The sequence below is a fragment of the Schistosoma haematobium genome, chromosome 1, assembly GCF_000699445.3.
Source record: "Schistosoma haematobium chromosome 1, whole genome shotgun sequence".
Taxonomy (NCBI): domain Eukaryota; kingdom Metazoa; phylum Platyhelminthes; class Trematoda; order Strigeidida; family Schistosomatidae; genus Schistosoma; species Schistosoma haematobium.
Genome location: NC_067196.1, coordinates 15,444,839 through 15,464,727, shown reverse-complemented (window position 1 = coordinate 15,464,727; position 19,889 = coordinate 15,444,839). Strand labels below are relative to the sequence as shown.

At 32.1% G+C, this 19,889-nt stretch overlaps 1 protein-coding gene across 1 annotated transcript in view; it reads left to right on the top strand.

Annotated features, from left to right (window-relative positions):
- The window catches only part of MS3_00010064 (uncharacterized protein), a gene marked incomplete at both ends in the record, with an annotated part of 47,325 nt that overhangs the window by 14,034 nt on the left and 13,402 nt on the right, over window positions 1–19,889 (top strand). Inside the window, 2 exons of the mRNA XM_051218397.1 lie at window positions 7,158–7,190; window positions 16,240–16,932. Coding sequence (XP_051073253.1) covers window positions 7,158–7,190; window positions 16,240–16,932 — 726 coding nt within the window. The remainder of the gene's footprint in view (window positions 1–7,157; window positions 7,191–16,239; window positions 16,933–19,889) is intronic.

Genomic DNA, 19,889 nt, shown 5'->3' with positions numbered 1-19,889 from the left:
CATCAAAATAACCCACATAAGCTAAAAATCCTCCTAACCATTTTCATAAATATTCATAAACATTCAATAGAAATCTTATCGAAATAACTAGCAAAATATATTCAACGATATAATAAACACTGTTTACATATTAATATCAGTTCTAGACTAATATAATAAGAAGTTTAGGAGTTCAATCATAAATCTAAGAATTCAAATGCCAAGGTTACTCAGTAATATCGTCAAGGATGATAGTAATAAAATGTTACCATATTTACCTTTAAATAATGTCCATATTGATATGATGGAAAGAAAAGTCAATTTTCGATTGATTTACTCATTATGAGTTTTGTTCAAGGTTACTTCCATTTTGATTCAATGTAATGAGTACTCAATGTAGTATTCAAGAGGTATATCCTGGAGTTCTAGTGAGAAGCAGTGACCAGTGGATTTCAACCGGGTTAGCTGTGAAATAGTATCTCACTGATGACAGTGGTGGATTTGTCATTCAATTTCGTGGATTAGTTGAAGTTAGACATTAACACCATTGGACGCCAACCGGTTCAGTGGTCTAGTGGTTAAGCACTCGCGCGCGGGACTGGCAGGTCCTGTGTTCGAGTCCCGTGGGGCGGAGTCGTGGGTGTGCACTACTGAGGAGTCCTATACTAGGACGAAACGGCCATCCAGTGCTTCCAGGTTTCCCATGATGATCTAGCTTCAATTGACTAACGATCCCAACTATTGAGATTACTAAAATCTCCATAAAACCCCTTCTGATATTTATCTATAGGTAAAACAGTAATCGACACATATATAAATCGATTCAAGTCGTTACACTATATCAAAAATGTTAAATGAAATTATCAAGAGGAAAACCAGAGTAGTAGTAGAGATATTAATTGTATCAGTGGTGGTAGAAAACACTAGATACAGGCAAATATGATTTGAGAAGAAAGAATGGTCTAATGAGATGAATAGTATGGAATAATTTTTAAACTGAAGATATGAGAAAAAACGGGCGAATGAATCTATATCACTGTAACCGGTTCATGTTCGATTTATATTGTAGTGAACGAGAACACAAGCGAGGTCAACCAAATGTATTTGAACACAAAATGACATAATTACTTCGTAAAATCTGAGAATCATACAATAAATACTTCATTTGTAAAATGTCAGTCAATCGTCTCAAACTTGATTGTTCTTTTGTTCGCACACCAATCATTCTCTGTTCTCATTCTCTTTTTTTCTATCTTCTTAACCTCCTGCCACCAGGCATTTCAATTTCGATTGATGATACATACTACTGATGTCCGTTAACATCAGTAGCACACATTACAATGTCATTCAACATCTCCAACCATTAGTTAAAATAATTATAAGAACCCCAATCTGGTATTTTGCATCGACAAACACAGCTTAATCTAACAGTGAATGATTTCATGAACTAATGTTGATATCATTTAGTTTGACCTGTTTTAGTTTCCTTCTATCTTACCTCTTCATTAGCAAACATCATGTGTCAAGATATAGGTGATATCGCAATGATCTCATTCGGAGTGCTAGAATATTGAAGTACCTCAGATAGTTATAAAACGACCAATTCTACTAAAATCCTTTAAAGAAAAAAGAGGCATTATAATATAATAAGAGAAAAGTAGAAATAAGAAGAAAATTAAAAAAAGAAAACATCCGCAAATACACTTAAATTATGTCAATGTATTTTAATTGAAGAAGAATTAAACCCTGAATAGAACATAAATTTGAAAACGATAAAGTATAGATAACTCTCAAGAAGATTATCATGAATACCAACTAAATCTTTCTTCCTGTATTATATGCTTATATACAATCTTTCTTCTATATATTACTACCAGTGAAGTTACTATTTCTATGAATTTGATGTCCATCTTGTTGTGCTAATGAGGTGTGGCAACTTGAAGCGATGCATATATATACCTGATCCTACGTTGTAGCTGATTGACTGCCTGAATGAATGAATCAATAACTGAAGTTTAATGTTTCTTCAAACAGGAATGAATTGATTGATATCTGATGTACAAACTCATCTGTTTTATGTAGTTTTAATTCAATTTCAGGAAACATAAATAATATTCTTTTGGAAAATATGAATTTAATAATTGACTAGGTCAATTCAATCAAGGTTTGCACTCATTGACTATGCACCTATGTATAATTTAGTATCAATTACCCTTTCCCTGTATATATTTGAACACTATAAGGCATTTTTTAAACAGATTAGTTATATTTTGGCCACAAATACGTTCTAAACTCTGCAAATAGTTAGATATTTCTGTTTATAAAATATGTCAACTATTTCGGGAAAAGTAACTTATGTAAACGTGCTTAGAATGTATCACATGAGCACAAGTTAATGGTTTTATGGGATTTATCATTTGAGAATGAACTTTATTATAGTTGATTTTCTAGAAACTGCAATCGAAGAATTTTCTAGCATACTGGACCGTCAATTATCAAAACCCAGCTAGTATCTAAAGACAGACACATATGTTTCATCAAAAGGGAAATGAAAGTTTGAAGAATCATGGCGGATTAATAAACACAGCGATTGTAAATGAATCCAAATGTTAAGCACAATGAAACAACTTCATTTTTAGTTTAAGAAATTGACTAGTCAAATTGTCAAAGTTACAACTTCTCACACAATCTTTGTAACGTATCTTTGGTGGTTTGCATCACTACTATTTTGTTAAGATAGGTTGAAATAGTCTATAGGGCTTTAGAAGCTATGAAACTTCAGATTAGAAACTCAAGAAGAAGTTTCCTATTCGTACCATTCTGAAGTAGGAGACAACATCCGTTTCATATCTACTATAATAAATTCAACTTAGACTTGATAATGAATATGATCAAAATTTATTAAGAGCTCTACTCAATAGAAAAACAAGCTTAAAAATGTATAGAGATACACGATTGTGATCTATGTATGTTTCTCAATCAAACAGCAAAAGATTTTGTTCACGAAGCTACTAGTTTGGGGTTTTTGGGTACAACAGAGAGTGTGATATCAACGCCACAAATGTACAAAGTTCCACATCTTCCAAATAAGTAGTCTAATAACACGTAAGCCAGTAGTTATTTAAAACTATTATATATGAGGGTCATCTTGTTTATCTCGTACTCTGATAAACTTCTGTGTCACGAACAGGATCCGACTTAATTTCATCCACAGTTACAGTTACCTCTTACAACTGACTGCCAATAATCTCGTACACTAGAAATTTTCTTCATCATGATCAATAAACTTGAAGTTCGTTCTGTAGAGTCATCATAACTTACATAAAAATAGGCATCATTAGTACGTGTCTAATGCAACACTATTATCTAGTGATAAACGCAGGCAAATATAATTTATCAGAATGGGTTTTGTGGAGATTTTAGAAATTTCACAGATTGAAATCATGAGTCAGTTGAAGCTAGACCACCATTGAAAACCTGGAAGCACTGGACGGCCGTCTCGTCCTAGTATGGAACTCCTCAGCAGTGCACATCCACGATCCCCCACCACGCGGGGCTCGAACCCAGGACCTACTAGCTTCGCGCGCGAGCACTTAACCACTAGACCACCGCAATCACTAACGGTTGTCTTCACTAACTCATCATCTATCAGATCTGTGTGTAAAAATGAATTCTAACTTTATGCAGAAAATTTTCAAGCAATCCACTTATCGACAGTCATTCCATTTACTTGCAATTCCTAGGCAATGCCAAGAGTATATAAAGATAAACACATGATCGAATCACACTGACATGGACACTTGTTTGTGATAAATAAGATTTGGTTTTGTCAAGCTATCAAATATTCAGATGATCTAAGTGATGTCTAAGTATAATGGCTTGATAACGACATTCACTATTCACAGACTTATGTAACTATTTTTATGTTGTCTTGACTACGTGGTACAATTCTCAGTCAAGAAAGCTGTAACAACAGCCATTAATTTATATGTATACTCTTTCTTATTGTTCACTATATATATATTTTACTTTATTAACAAATGGATTAGATAACATACAAGCATTACTTCTGCTTGACGTAAAACAGTTCACATAACGGAATTCTTAGATTTTAATCTAAATTGTCAAAGTTAAGTTTCAACGTTGACTTGTCCTATCGAATTTTTATGAACCATTGATTTACAGTACGTATTGTAAATAATAACTTTTGTTTCTCCAACTAATTTGAGTGCTGCTGATTGGATTTTAAAAATATGATAATTTTATCATGTAGTAAATAGATGTAGTTGAGGTGGTGCGAATTGTTTGACGAAAGAGTAAGATAAGTATCAACAACGTTTCAAGTCATTATAATAGAATTAAAGGACAATCACCCCCATTTTTTCTAGTTTATGTATTGTTTAAGATCACCTTTTGGTTTGTCTAGTCAAATAAAATTGACTTATATCTGACAGAAACAGTACAAAAAGTATTTAAAAGAGAAAGAAAATGCGATTGTTTACAGCGTTAATACACAATATACAGATGTTGTGAATGAAACTCGGAATAGATTTGAGAACGGTTTGAGCTTAACATAATCTAAAAGATTCTTCTCATTCTCATTCCTTACTTACGTTGTAGGATACTTATACAATAATTGAAGATTTAGTATCAACATTAGTAGAGTATCTTTGAAATAACCAGGGACAATATTGCGACGTAAAAAAGTTCAGATGTGAGCGATTTGATCTTATGCATCAAACATTTACCATCGTTTCAGAATGGAAATATTACACTATAAAACCAAGTAGTTTGGTACAATTAACTACTTCAATGTATCAACCAAGAATGAAAATTTAAAAAAAAGATAATGAGATATTGCAAATATCACAAAATGATCAAAATCGAACCTTTTCAGTTATTAGACTCAAAGATCCGTATTTACAAAGTGGGTAATTTTTTTTAGGGGACTTAAAGGTTCTTGGTTGATTTTTAAAAATATCCGAGATTTTTCCATACCTAATCTGTAACAAACGATTAATAGAATTAATGGTTGATGAGCATTTGATTCAAAGAAGTTTTCAACACATAAATTAGATTCACTTGGTACTGTTTAGCTTGTATCTTCCCATTCAGGTTTAAGACTGCAATTGATCAGTCTGTTATTGGCATATGTGCATACTGTGCGTATGCCTCGATATTACCTTAATTCACAAGCTATTTGTAAGCAATGATGGATAAATTAGATTGAATTCAGTCACAATTCCTAATCCATTGAATATTATAAAACAAAATCACTGATTAAGTAAATGAATTACATTGAAAACTAAAGATTTCATAACGAACAGCCAAGTGAAAAATAACAAAATCTTGAAGAGAACAAGAACAGAGATTTTTATCTGAATAGTACGAATTCATGTTATTTCGTTTGATTCTTGTCAGCTGCTTACAACCTGTGATATTTAAGAATCATAAGTACAAAATGGGTTTAAGTCGCTTACATGAAAGAGTTTAGTTGAAAGCTATTTTAATGACAAGTCCTACTCACTGCCTTCTCGTGGCGGGGGTGTTGTTTACGAAAATGAGAGGACGAAAAGCGAATGTCCGGCGCTTTAACCGAATTCCAAACCAATGGTGCACATGGGCTCCAGTACCCTGAGGGAACAAATGGCGTATGAACCAATTGTTGGTCACCGGCTTCCATGGGACTGCATCTCCTTACGATACTCCACTGCCTTGTGGATCAGACCTTCAGGTCGAAGGCTCGGGGTGTGGCCCCCTAAGAAAACCACCTGTTTCGGTCTGGGCACCCGGGCAGTATCACAGCCCTCACACATATCGAATGAGATTTGTGTGGCACATATGTATTTGGTGCCTCCTTGTACCAATGTCTATGTGTTAAAATAAATAAATAAATATAGTATAGCAAGGGTATGAATAAATTTAATAGATTGAGTAAAATAATGTAAATATATACTTTATATAAACGAACATTCTACAACATTTATTATAACAGGAGTTCAAAGAGCTAGAAACAAGTAGTTACGTAATGAGTGAACATTGGTAATAAGTAAGAATAAGATGAGTAAATCTCAGTTAATAAAATAAGATTACTAATCTAGAAGACAGTCGAAATATATTAAATTAAAGAAAGGGGTAAAAAAACTTTTGTTAAAGATACAATGAAGGAATATTTGTCACCAAGGCAAGGAAAGATTAATAACCATTACCTTTTAAACACATAAATTAGATTTTTGACTTCCGATAGCAAGAGTTTCAACAGAATTCAGATAACTGAAGTTTGGATAGTTGTTAATCACCTTGAAAGATTGTAAAGTATCGAAATGATATCTTGTATCCAAGAGATGTGTTGGTAATTGCACTATTTAAAGTTGTTCTTCCTCTTGTTCTAAGGCTTTTTGAAACACGTTCAAGAAAATCTAAGACATGCCATCCTTTCTGTTCGGTCAATGTACCTGCATTGACAGGTACATGTAAATTTATAAACACAGATGGCGGTAACATGAAAGGAAATTCTTACGCTGATATTATTAAAACTATATCACTGATTGTTATTAAGTAGTATAGTTTTCATGTGAAAAATATTCACCAGAAGCTGAAAACTGATCTCTGATTGCCTTTTCTGATGGATAATGAGTGCAACTATTTACAGAATGAATTTAAAATAACGGGATTCGTTGAAAGTAGAGTAGAGAAAAAGCTAAATATGATACTGAGGTACAATGCTTATTATGATATAACTTCACTATTATTCAGGACTATAATACGTATCCTATACTCTTCACTTCTATTTTAAGCAGATATATTTTTTTAAAAACATTGAAAAACAGTACTTCATTCACCAGTAAATAACGAACAGTTTCTAACTTATGATAAAATGTGAAGAGAATATTTGTGCAAATGTTTATCTTCATTCTGTAGTCAAGACTGCGACAATGCATTATGAATCTTAAATCCATGAATTCAAAACATTAGTCTGCATTAACTTAGGCCTACAATGTTAATAAATACAATCGAAAAACATTAAAACGGTTTACAGCCCTCAGTTTTTATGGCTCCCTCCCTTTCTCTTAATTCGATTGTATTCACGGGTCAAGAAATTAAGACTTGATATTTCTATTTTGACTCAGTAAAAGAAATAGACAATATAAACTTTTATTTATTAAAAAAAAATACAGGATAGAATATTTTATTGAATTAAAAAGAAGAAAGTAAGAATTAACAAAGCAGCTGGTTACATGGAGGTTGTTATCACCAACATGGTTGCTACTGTGATTTCATTTTCTCACTCATCTTTTTTTTCTCCATTCATTCATGCATACTGTTTATCTGTACAGAAGTAGAATATGTGTCTGTGTACATATATTTACACGCTTTGATATTTGTATATAAGTATATCTGATTCGTGTTCTTAACTTAGTTAACTTACTTTTGGTGTTTAGTCAAAATTTAACCATTCATCCCACCGATACATACATATATATATGTATACCCATTGTATAAACACTAACATATATAACGAAACAAAAAAATACCTTGTTTAAGGCACGCGCCAAATGGTGTTTATAAAATCTCTACAACAGTTGTAAGTCAAAGGACAAGCTAAGATGTATGTATATAAGCATAAATACACAAACATACAGACATACAGTACAGACAAACGTAGAGTAGATCTACGTGAGTTATTTCTTATTCCTTTATTTTACAAATAAAAAATAAGAAACATAAGTGATAGATTATTGTTTTATGGAAAAAAAGAAAACAATATCATGGTGACTCGTTAGATAATTCTTTATTTTAATACATTTTATTGCATCGTAGCTTTTTTCTGAAATCAAGATATCTTAGCCTTGCGAGAAGAGTGGTGTTTAATCGTAAATTCTGTTGAATATTGTCTTAGAAAATATTTTCAATAAGTCCGTACATATTTCACAATCATAATAATAATAATGGTTATAGCGATACTACTAATAATGACATAATATTTTTGTTGTTCCGTTGTACTAGTTAAACTTGGATTAGATGGTGGTTGAAAGTAGTCAACAGTAAACCCTGGACGCGGGTTTCGTGCTACTTGGCACACGTCAGCAAGGTGTACCCGGATCCAGGGTTTCCTGTTGACTACCTGCAATCACCATCTAATCTCAACATAGTGCACGCAATATCGAGTCACCTAGACTAGCGGTCACATTGCAACTTGGTCGATAGCATTCGATCGGCACTATTAGGGACTTGACACATATGACATTTATCATCAATTGTGATTAAACTTGGATTAATTTTGATTTGGTTTTTTATTCTCTGAAGAAGTGGCTTACACTAAGTCACAAAACCTCAGAAAATCTAAATTTTCTATTCAATGGAATATTACAAATATATATTATTTATTTATAATAATGACATAGTTGTAATGGTAAATTTGGACTGTCTAATAGATAAAGAAGTGATAAAACTTAGAGGTGATGTTCATCATTAACAGTTAATAATAATCACCGAAAGATAGAGTTTATTTCAATAATATTTTTATGGTATTTTAAAACTTCCCAGATTAACTGTTGAGATTCTCATCTGGTATATATATGTATACAATAATTTTCATTCTACTAAACACTTTCTGCTTCACATGTACTTTTAACTGCAAAAATATGTTAATTTGTTCTTTAATACTTTCCCATCAAATGTCAGCTCTGTTTCGAAATTTCATTTCATTTCAACTCCAACTAGTGTTTATGCAGTATGGAAAAGATGAATAACTTGTCATATTGTCTTTTTAAATAGAAGATAGAAGTAATAGGTCATGGAGATGAAACTTAATAGGTCTACATTATAAACCATAATTTTTATATGCTCTTTAGTAATTAAATTATTGTAAATAATTCATATTTTGATAAAGATGATAAAGTGTAAAATGATAACAAGGTTATCTATGAAATGGAGTTATTTCAGTATTTCAGTATAAATCCAAATGCTCGAAAATTAAATAAACTGTTCAAACTAATACTTTATTTTTGGGGTTTTTTCCGTCACAGAATGATGTCAACTAGGGTAACACTGAAAACCAGGAACAATTAAACAATTGTTATTTCTTTTTATGAAAATCCTCGTGATTCCATTAGACCTGAAGTTCTTAAGTTTGTTCCCCGATAGTATCGTTGATGCTCTCTGGTAACAAATCTCACAGTAGGATAAAACAACTGTCCAATGCTCACTAGCTCTCAATGGTACCTTAACTAAGATCAGTCTGGGACGAATATAATATCCAAATATTAGATTGACTTAAAGTCATATTACTATTCAATAATGAATATGATGTATGAAGGACACTAAATTATTATTATAAAGAATATAGTGTTTAATCTTATATCGTAGTGTTAACTTGATTCATTAAAGAATATAATCATTAAGTTGACATTTAGGGCAAGTCAATTAACCATATGAATTATATCAATTACTATGAAAAATGTCGTAGAAAATGTAACATGGAATGTTGTTAGCGATTTGATTCAAGTGTATTAAGTTTTCTGAGCATATCAACGTGTATTGAAACAGTTTTAATGTTTGATATTATCTTAACTACATTAGTATCACTTTTATTTTTATTACGATTGTACTATCAAGATGGTATAAACAACATAAACGGTTCTTTTTTGGTAACTAAAGAAGGAACGAATCGAGCGAAGAAATTTCTTTTCAATTGGTTTTTCATCATAGCCCTACACTAATATAAATATATATGATTTACAATAATGAAATAATACTCATCGAGTGGATACGTTACGAAATAATTACATAATGACATTTCTATTATAAATTAACATTGAGTAATTGAAAGAAAGGATTAATAATAATAAAAGTAATTATTCAAAAAACAAGCGGTTGCTACGTTGCATAATTTATAAAAAAGAGAAGGAGCAGAATATTTTGATGTATGGTCAGTAGAATAGTAGTTATGTAAGAATCAAGAGATGAATGTTGAGAAAAAGTAAAATACAAAGTTCAAAAACAAAAATGGAAGAAGTACAGAAATAGTTTAGCAATGTTCTGCTAAAAACGCCCCTATACCGATGGCCAAGGCAGCGATAGTGATTGTACAAACTTCTTTCGAATGCAAAGGTTAGGTTTGTGAACATTGATTGCGATGGCTTCAGTAATGTGCAAAAGACGTACTCGTAAACTATGTGGCAAATTTGATAGAATATGGTAGATAACCTTAAAAGCTTTATTCAGTTCAACTTGTTAACCTGTATCAACCAAGTGAACGAGTAGAGAACTTTTAATTACTTTTACTTGTCCTTCGCTCAACCACGACGGATGGTGCTCTGTTACACGATGACGAACTTGACGAATTGTACGCCCTGGCTCCACAGGAGCAGTCGAAGCGATAACTACACATGGATTTGGCGAGTTCGGGCATTCTGTCTTTATTGGCCGTTCTTATTTTACGGCGGTTATAGAAGATAACACAAATTCTGGCTGCATTGAATGTTTTTTATACCGCCTTTCTTAACCTCTGGGTCACAATTTCTTCAATAGTATCATTTAGGAATTGTAATCTTAAGAACAACACCTTCTTCGGAACGGTAGGTACCCTTATCTTTCCTTTCATCTCCTTCATGTGTTTGTCGATGAATTTCATTGGGTACCCGTTTCTATTAAGCAATTCACGAATATTAACCAATTCATCCACAATAGTACCATCCGAACAAGTCATTCTAGCACGATGAGTCAAGATCTTTATCAAGTTCCTTTTGTATCTGATTGGTACTGCACTATAGAAATGAGTGTATTGTCCAACTGCAGACTTTCTGTGTAGCCTACATTTTAAAGTTCCATCTGCTCGTCTAGTTAGTTGGACATCTAGAAACGATATGCTATCGTTCTGTTCTTCATCTAGTGTGAATTAATTGATGGATGAACGGTATTAAATATATTAAGCGAATTCTGCTTGTCATGTTCTTTTTCTAATACTATGAACGTATCATTTATATAGCGATCATATGACGTTAAATAGATCATTGTGTTTTCAGTGGTCTATTTCTCAGTTTTGTAAGGAAAATGCCCTCCAGTAGAGGCCCCAATGGTGACCCCATGGTAACTCCATCTAGTTGTCTATAGTATTCGTTGCCAAATTGGAATTGGACATTCATCGTACATCTAGGAATTAACTGTTTTATCGCGGATGCGGGAATTACGGTTTCTATGCGCCTCTCTGTTAATTCATTGCAAATAAAATCCACTGTCTCAAGTAGGGGAATGTTAGTGAATAATGACGATACATCTAATGATATCATGAAGTTATTCTTGACCGATAGATTTTTTATATTCTCAACAAATTCGAAGGAATCCTTGACACTATACTTAACAATTTCTTGGTGCAATGGTTTGAGAATTTGCACCAATCATTTTGCTATAGTATGATAGGTTGAGTTATTCATATCTAAAACGGGTATTTTACACAACATACAACTTAGTTACAAAGTTTACCGAGTACCCATTGATAATAAGAAAATGTTAAAATAATCAAATTTACTAAAATAACTTAGGGAAAATCTAGTATTTTAATGGTGTAACCTGTTAATTGATTATCATTTTGTTGTTTACATATTAAAAAAGAAATTTACTGTTGAATACGATCAGCTGAGTAATAAGTCTCAGTGATTAAGTCATAATGGATGGTTATGGTTAATGAACAGAATAAATTTTAAGGGTTTATTTTTTTAAAAACTACAGATAAAAAACATATTATATAGTTATTATAGAGGCACTAACGGTTAGGCATAAAATGGTTATAATATTTTTATCGTATAAGTTGAACAATCATTGAAAACCAAGGTATCTAAGTAACATTTATCTATAGACTACCACTGGAACCCAAGGTCTCAAATTACTTTAGTAAACTCGAGTCAGCAGAGACGTTAATTGTATTCTATATATGATACAATATAATCTCTCCAATAGTTTGATACACGTTCTACATTGATCTTTAAAATTATAAATTGTTTTTTCGATTTAGCAACTATATATTGGTAGTGAAGATTATAGTAATCTAGTAAATCCAGTCTTAAAATAGAGTGATAAAGTACAGTCTCGAGGGTTACTCAGAAGGTATGCAGTAGAAGCAGGATCACAATGATGGATAGTGGCTAGTAGTGGAATACAGGACGAGCGTTCTATTTGGGACTCGTCAGCTAGATGTACCTGCACCTAAGAGTATCAATATCTGATTGTCAAAATGGTAACTTTCTATCGCATCATTTATGAGTAATTCTCATATACTTGGTAATAAAATTTCTATAATTATACGCATAAAACTCTCACTTAATTTACAGTGAATTCTCAGCTCATAAACAAAATAGATGATCGATTAGTAATAATCCTTTCTATATTTTTAGAAGGGGTTTTGTGAAGATTGTAGAAATCTCACTGATTGAAATCATGAGCGAATTGAAGCTAGACCATCATGGAAAACCTGGAAGCACTGGACGGCCGTTTCGCCCTAGTATGGGACTCCTCAATAGTGCACATCCACGATCCTCCACCCACCCCCCGCGAGATCCGAACCTAGGACCCATCAGTCTCGCGCCAGGCGCTTAACCAACTAGACAACTGAGCCGACATCCAACGGTGTTAATGTCTTACTTCAACTAATCCACGAAGTTGCGCCACCGTACACCATTGCCTTCAGTGAGTTGATATCTCACAACAGACCTGGTTGAAATCCAATGGTAACAGCTTCTCACTAGAACTCCAGGAGTATCTCTTGAAGTCAGTCACTAGTGAGCAGATGATTATTATCAAAGGGGGTTTTGTGGAGATTTTTAGAAATTTCACTGATTCAAATCATGAGTCAATTAAAGCTTTATTTCTAATCTGAAGCAAATTTACTCATTTTACTAATGCTTATCAGGATAAACTTGTAAATGGAATCATAAGTATCATAATGAAGCACTGAATGAACTAAGATTTTAGCTATAATTATATGATCCATTTTAAATAGAACTAATTATAAGTGATATAATTTTGCTTATAAAGAATATCCAAATAAAATAATACATCTCTTCTAGGGAAGATCCAATAAAAAAAAAATCTTATATACATTAGATATTCGCTCTATCATCCTAGAATTCTATCTATCTGATTTCCGATTGGTTAACTTTTCAAACATTAAGATTAGAATGAATTTCCATATGAAATAAGTTACCATTTAATAATTCATACTTCTTCTTAGAGTTAGGGTTCATATCACAACCAATTCTCTTATAATTTCCATAAAGTGTTCTGTCTACTATCCTATTTATCATGTGTAAATGTAATGATACTTTATCTTAGCTAGTTTGTGATTGGTTATAATAGATAGATAGAAATATATTATCACACAAAAAGGAAATGAGATGAAAACAAAATTCACTCCTTTCACATAAAAATTAGAATGAAAATTAAATAATTAGTTCTTTTGATGAATTTATTCACTGGAATAGATTATAAGAAGTTGACATAATGAAAAACTATATTGTTGTATACAAATATTGGTAAGTTATTATATTTATTACATTTATTTATTTATTTGAACATATACATATTGGTACAAAAGGGCACCAAATACATATGCGCCATACAAGGCACTTGATTTGTGTGTGGGCTGTGATAGTTGACGGATGCTCAGACCGAAACGGGTGGTTTTCTTAGGGGACCATGCCCGGAGCCTTTGGCCTAAAGGTATGGTTCACAAGGCAGTGGCACAACGTAAAGAGATGCAGTTCCATGGTAGCCGGTTACAAATAATTGGTTCATATGCCATTTGTTCCCTCAGGATTCTGGATCCTGTGTACACCATTGATTTGGAATCAGGGTTTTCCAACTCCCCAAGGCGGACTCTCTACGTCTACCAACCCGGTTAAAGCTCCGAATATTTGCTTTTCGTCCTTTCAATTTCGTAAACAACAATAATGCCGCGAGAAGGCAGTGAATAGGACTTCCCTGGCAGTGGTTGTATGCACGTGGTCATATGACAGCTTTTGGAGAGGGAGAGCTGACTCTCCCCACCCTCGGCCTTATCAGGGCATTTGGCGGCTCATTTATTACAAATACATTTTAATTGTCAATTTCAACAAATAGATTAATCGTGATGAATTTAGATAATTTATTTTTAGCTCCCTAACTATATTTAGTTAATTCTGAGTTGTTGAATTAAATCCTGACAAATAATGGTATTGTGGAGTTTGGCTTAATTGTTCAATGATACTTACATCATAGATTGAACTTAATGAATGTATTATTGAGAAAGATTGTAGAGCATGACAATTCACTATATAGTTAATATGTCACTCTTAACCGTGTACTGCACTTATCAACAACACAAAAGTTTATCTAAATAAGTCGATGAATGAAGAATCATATTGATGTGACAGTTTGTTCAATGATTAAAGTAAGAGTGAATATGTATCCTATTGTAAATTACTCTGATCATTTCAAGTAAAATTTCGAAATATATCATTGAGAATTTCATGTGAAATATCAATCAAATTACATAAGTACTGTTGAGATAATTATATGTGATAAGTTTATGGTTTTTCAATTCCCTATAATGTATTATACTAGTACAATTGTGAAAAATAGACTCGGAGACAAATAAAACTGGACACTAATATGAATAGTACTACTTAAAAAAGCGATAAAGTTAATTAAAATGTCTTCCTTGGTAAATTTTTTCAGTCAAACTGTATTTTCAAAGAATGTAAACAGTAAAACGCCAGGTTATATAAGTTTATTATTATATAAACATCCAACAGTTATTTAAATTGTCTGTAGAGAGGTAGTTGGCTAAGGTCATCTGAAACATTTTCAATGTTTAGTAATTGTGTTGTATTCAATACTTTTAATCATTATCCGTTCATTTAATGAGCGAGTATGCGTACTGAAGTATCTAGAGTTACTTACAATTGTCTACTATGAATTTCTTAGAGTGATACAACCCAATGTGGTAGATGAAAAATATAAAGACAGTGTAAGTTAATGTTAAGAAATAAAATCCCTAACGAATATTACACTATAATATGTAACATTTAGCCATTAAATTAACAACAACAAAAATCACTAAGAGTACTTAATACAATACATTTATTCAACGGAAACGGAATAAATAACCTCATCGTTGGTAGTCGAATGATTACAACACTTAGCCTTTAACCTTCAAGTTACAGGTTTGAATTTTACACCTCAACTAATTTCATTTAAACAGTTAGATAGTACCAGTATAGGTAAGTGGATTACATTTTAATAAATTCACTTTTCTTATTATTCTGTATAGTATCAACTAACTTTCCTCCTCCCATCTAATCAAAACAAATTAGACAGAAGACGAATTCTCTAACTTTGTACATTATTCAATTCAATTATTTTTGTTACTATAAAAGTTCAAATTATTCAAACTAAACAAATAACAATAATGAGAAGAGGTTTTGTGGAGATTGTAGTAATTTCAATAGTTGACATCATGAGTGAATTGAAGCTAGACCACCATGGAAAACCTGGACTGATAGGTCCTGGGTTCGAATCTCGCGATGGGCGGGATCGTGGGTGCGCACTACTGAGGGGTCCCGTACTAAGACGAAACGGCCGTTTTGTGCTTCCAGGTTTTCCATGGTGGTCTAGCTTCGATTGACTCATGGTTTCAACTATTGAAATAACAATAAATAAACAAAGAAATTAGTTTTGTTTAAATATTTCAGTCTGTAAAAAAACAAAAGAAAAAACCCTTTAATGAGTCTTATTATTATTATTATTATTATTATTATTATTATTATTACTCAACAATCTCCATAATCATATACTGATAATCATCACATTCTCACTAGTGACCAGCTTCAAGATGAATTTCCTGGAGTTCTAGTGATAAGCAGTGACTAGCGGAGATCAACTATGTCTGTTGTGAGATAGTAACTCACTGGAGACAATGGTGGACGCTCGTGCAATATCATGGACTGGTTGAAGTTAGACATTATAATCGTTGGATGCGGGCTTAGTGGTCAAGAGGCTAAGCGTTGAAGCATGCGATATCGTGGATGCGCACTGCTGAAGAGTTCCATAATAAGACGAGATGATCGCCCAGTGCTTCCAGGTTTTCAATGGTGGTCTAACATTGATTCATTCATGATCTCAATCTAATTTAATAAGTGTTTAAAAAAATCAACAAGAAAAATCTATTTCATATTTCATTTCATTTCCTTATTTATTTTTATTTCATCAAGTGAATAATTAAAGCTTCATTAGAATGTCAATGGAATATACAGTCTTAGACTCTTCAATTTCTTCTCAACGTTATTCATCTAATAAACAGTTTATAAATGATAATCAAAGTAATTTGATGAATAATTTCATATCTGATATATATTCATCTTCATTATTTGAACAATTCCCATTTTCTATGAAAAATTTTCCATCAACAGGATCACCTTTACCCTCCATCTCCCCTAATCCATTATCATCATTCCCATTATCATCAATAACAGTCAGAAAATTATCAAATATGGAAATAATTCAAGAAAATGACATACATAATGTTAACCTTCAATTAAACCCTAGTAAATATAAATTACCATTATTATCTACTCATCAACTAACAGATAATCATATACAGTCAATATCAACAACCGAGACAAATATTCCATCAACTTCTATCACATTAATAAATTCCTTAAATAAAACACAATCAAATGAGTCTAATAGATCAATAATAAAAAGAACAAAAGCATATCAAAATATATATCAGAAATCAACTAAAGATTGTAATGGATGTAATCAACCAATCTTTGAAAAAACTTACCTTGGATTATCTGATGGACAATCATGGCATATGAATTGTTTAAATTGTAATACATGTGGAAAGTGTTTAGATAAAGAGACTAGTTGTTTCAATAGATATGGACAAATTTATTGTCGTAAAGATTATGAACAGTAAGTTATTCATGATCAAATTTTATTTATTTGATTATCTGTAGACCAATTCATTGTAGAGTGATAATTTGATAAGGGGTAACCCAAGTTTTTGTACTTTAAACAAACCATATAAATGTGATATCAACAAATTCAAAATAAACATTTGTATTTGATTGAGATCATGAATGGATCAATGTTAGACCACCACTGACAATGTGGAAGCGTGGGATATCTGTTTCGTCCTAATATGGGACTCCTAAGCAGTGCGTATCCATGATCCTGTACTCGGGATTCGAATCCAGGAACTTCGGTCTCACGCTTAAACGCTTAACATTTGTAATTAAGATATGTAGGGTTTATATAATTTTAACACAAGAACTATATATATTTAATACCAATTTGAAGTTTATTATTTGAAATTAATCATAAGTAGTCAATAGAAGATATAAAATCAAGAAACAATAAAATTATTTTCACAAGATGTATCTACTAATATCTCAAGTTCCTAATATTTGACTCATTGGACCCAATACTATGAATTCTATAGTCTTAACCACTATTCTAGTAAGTTAAATATAAAAAAAACTTCACCTTCTAATATATATTATGTTTCCATATTTGAAGATATAAATTACAATTCTAATCGAAACATTCTCATCATCTTGGATACAGTTAGACCTGATTAATAAATTTCAAACAAGAAGACTATGGAAACTTTGGATTTTTAATGAAAGTAATGAATTCCATTGATCTTTAAATCTAACTCTAAAACGAGATTTCTAAGACCATATGGAGTAATATCTGAAAAATAATGAATTGAATGAACTTTCAATAAATAATTATAATGATTGCAAATGAATGAATTGATATTCAACATAATGATTTCATAATTTCACTGATTGAAATCATGAGTCAATTAAACATAGACCACCATGGAAAACCTGGAAGCACTGGAAGGTCGTTTCGTCCTAGTATGGAATTTCTTAGCAGTGCTCATTCATTCGAACCCAGGACCTGTCAGTCTCACGCCAGGTGCTTAACCAACTATAGAATTCCAGGAGTATCTCTTGAAGTCAGTCACTAGTGAGCAGAAGATTATTATCAGAAGGGGTTTTGTGGAGATTTTGGTAGTCCAGCTTCAAATGACTCATGAGTTCAACCAGTGAAATTACTAAAATCTCCACAAAACCCCTTCTAAGGACTTCATAATTATTGGTAGTTAATAACATTAAACTATTCTATAGAAGAAATAAACTTTAAACTGATATACCAAACTTTCATAACATTTACAGTTTTTATTTCATAAATACATAATGTGCTTTTTAAGAACGAGACTACAAAAAAAACACAGCACAAAACATACTTATAAGTAGTATAGTACTGTTACATATTGACTTTGATAAGAATTAGCGTTTAAATTATTTCTAGTAATATAGTTTTTGTCATATTCGTTGTTATTGTTATTGCTGTTCTAATTAGTTTATTTTTTTACTTTTAATCTTTAACTCTTCTCAAATATTTTGTTAATTCGTACAGAAAAGAGACGATACTACTCAAACTGACAGTTGATTTAATGAGTGTATGACATATTGTTTACAAATAGATAAGTTGCTATAATTAACATTTCAACATAATGATAATACGTGCTAGAAGGGGTTTTGTGGAGATTGTAGTAAGTCTAATAGTTGAGATCATGAGTCAATTGAAGCTAGACCACCATGGAAAACCAGAAAGAACTGGACGGCCGTCCACAAAACCCCCTCTGATATTAATCAACATATGCTCACTAGTGAATGGCTTCAAAAGGTATTTCATGGAGTTCTAGTGAGAAGCAGTGACCAGTGGAGTTCAACCGGGTCAGTTGTGAGATAATAACTCACTGATGACAATGGTGGATGTGTCGCTCAATTTCGTGGATTAATTGAAGTTAGACATTAACACCGTTGGATGCCGACCGGCTGTGTTCTAGTGATTAAGTGCTCGTGCGCGAGACTGATAGGTCCCGGGTTCGAATCTCGCGGAGGGGTGCGGGACCGTGTATGCACACTACTGAGGAGTCCCACGATAGGACGAAACGGCCATCCAGTGCTTCCAGGTTTTTCATGATGGTTTAACTTCAATTGACTCATAATCTCAACTATTGAGATAATACGTGAATTAATCATTACACGTTTCAGTCATGCTTTGTAACAATATCATTCTATCAAGTAACAGGTAATTCACACCACTCAGTCTCTTATATAATGAACAAGACTGTTACTTTCCAATTGCTCAAGATGAATCGTTAATTTTATTAAACAAACGGACATTCATTATCAAATGTAATTATTATAATCAGATTTCTTTATTTAGTTAATTAAGTCACAAGTTTCAATAAAGAACTATGAGTTGCATCGTTACGCAACATTAGTCATCAGATGCTTTTATGTCACTAACTTATATTAGTATATATAATGGCAGAAAAGAAGAAACACTTGAGAGTCATTCAAAAAATATATATGAAACCGCCAAATTTTCTTTAAATATTAACAAATATTTACGAAAATTGCCTTTTCTATTAAGAGATATAAACTAACAAATGTTGGATATGGCTACTAGCTCACACAACTTATTTATTAGCCACGTGTCATTGAAATCAGATAGTTTTAGGTCGAATTGCAATATTGATGACCTTTGGTGTAAGTGACGAAACATTTTAGTCTACAGTTGAGTTGATATTCATTAAAAATGTACCATGTTGTTTTAAACGTTTACTTTGAAGAGATATATGTATACAATAATGATACACGTGAACATATATTACAAATTCCTCCATTTCATTTATTCCCTGTTTTCATATATTATATATACATAAACATAGTTTAAGTTGGATTATGATCTCTAGAGAGAATTATTTTGAAAAAAATATACCCAATGGCTAAATTTAATACATGATAAATAAACTGATTATGTAGATAGAAACACTAATTAAGTCA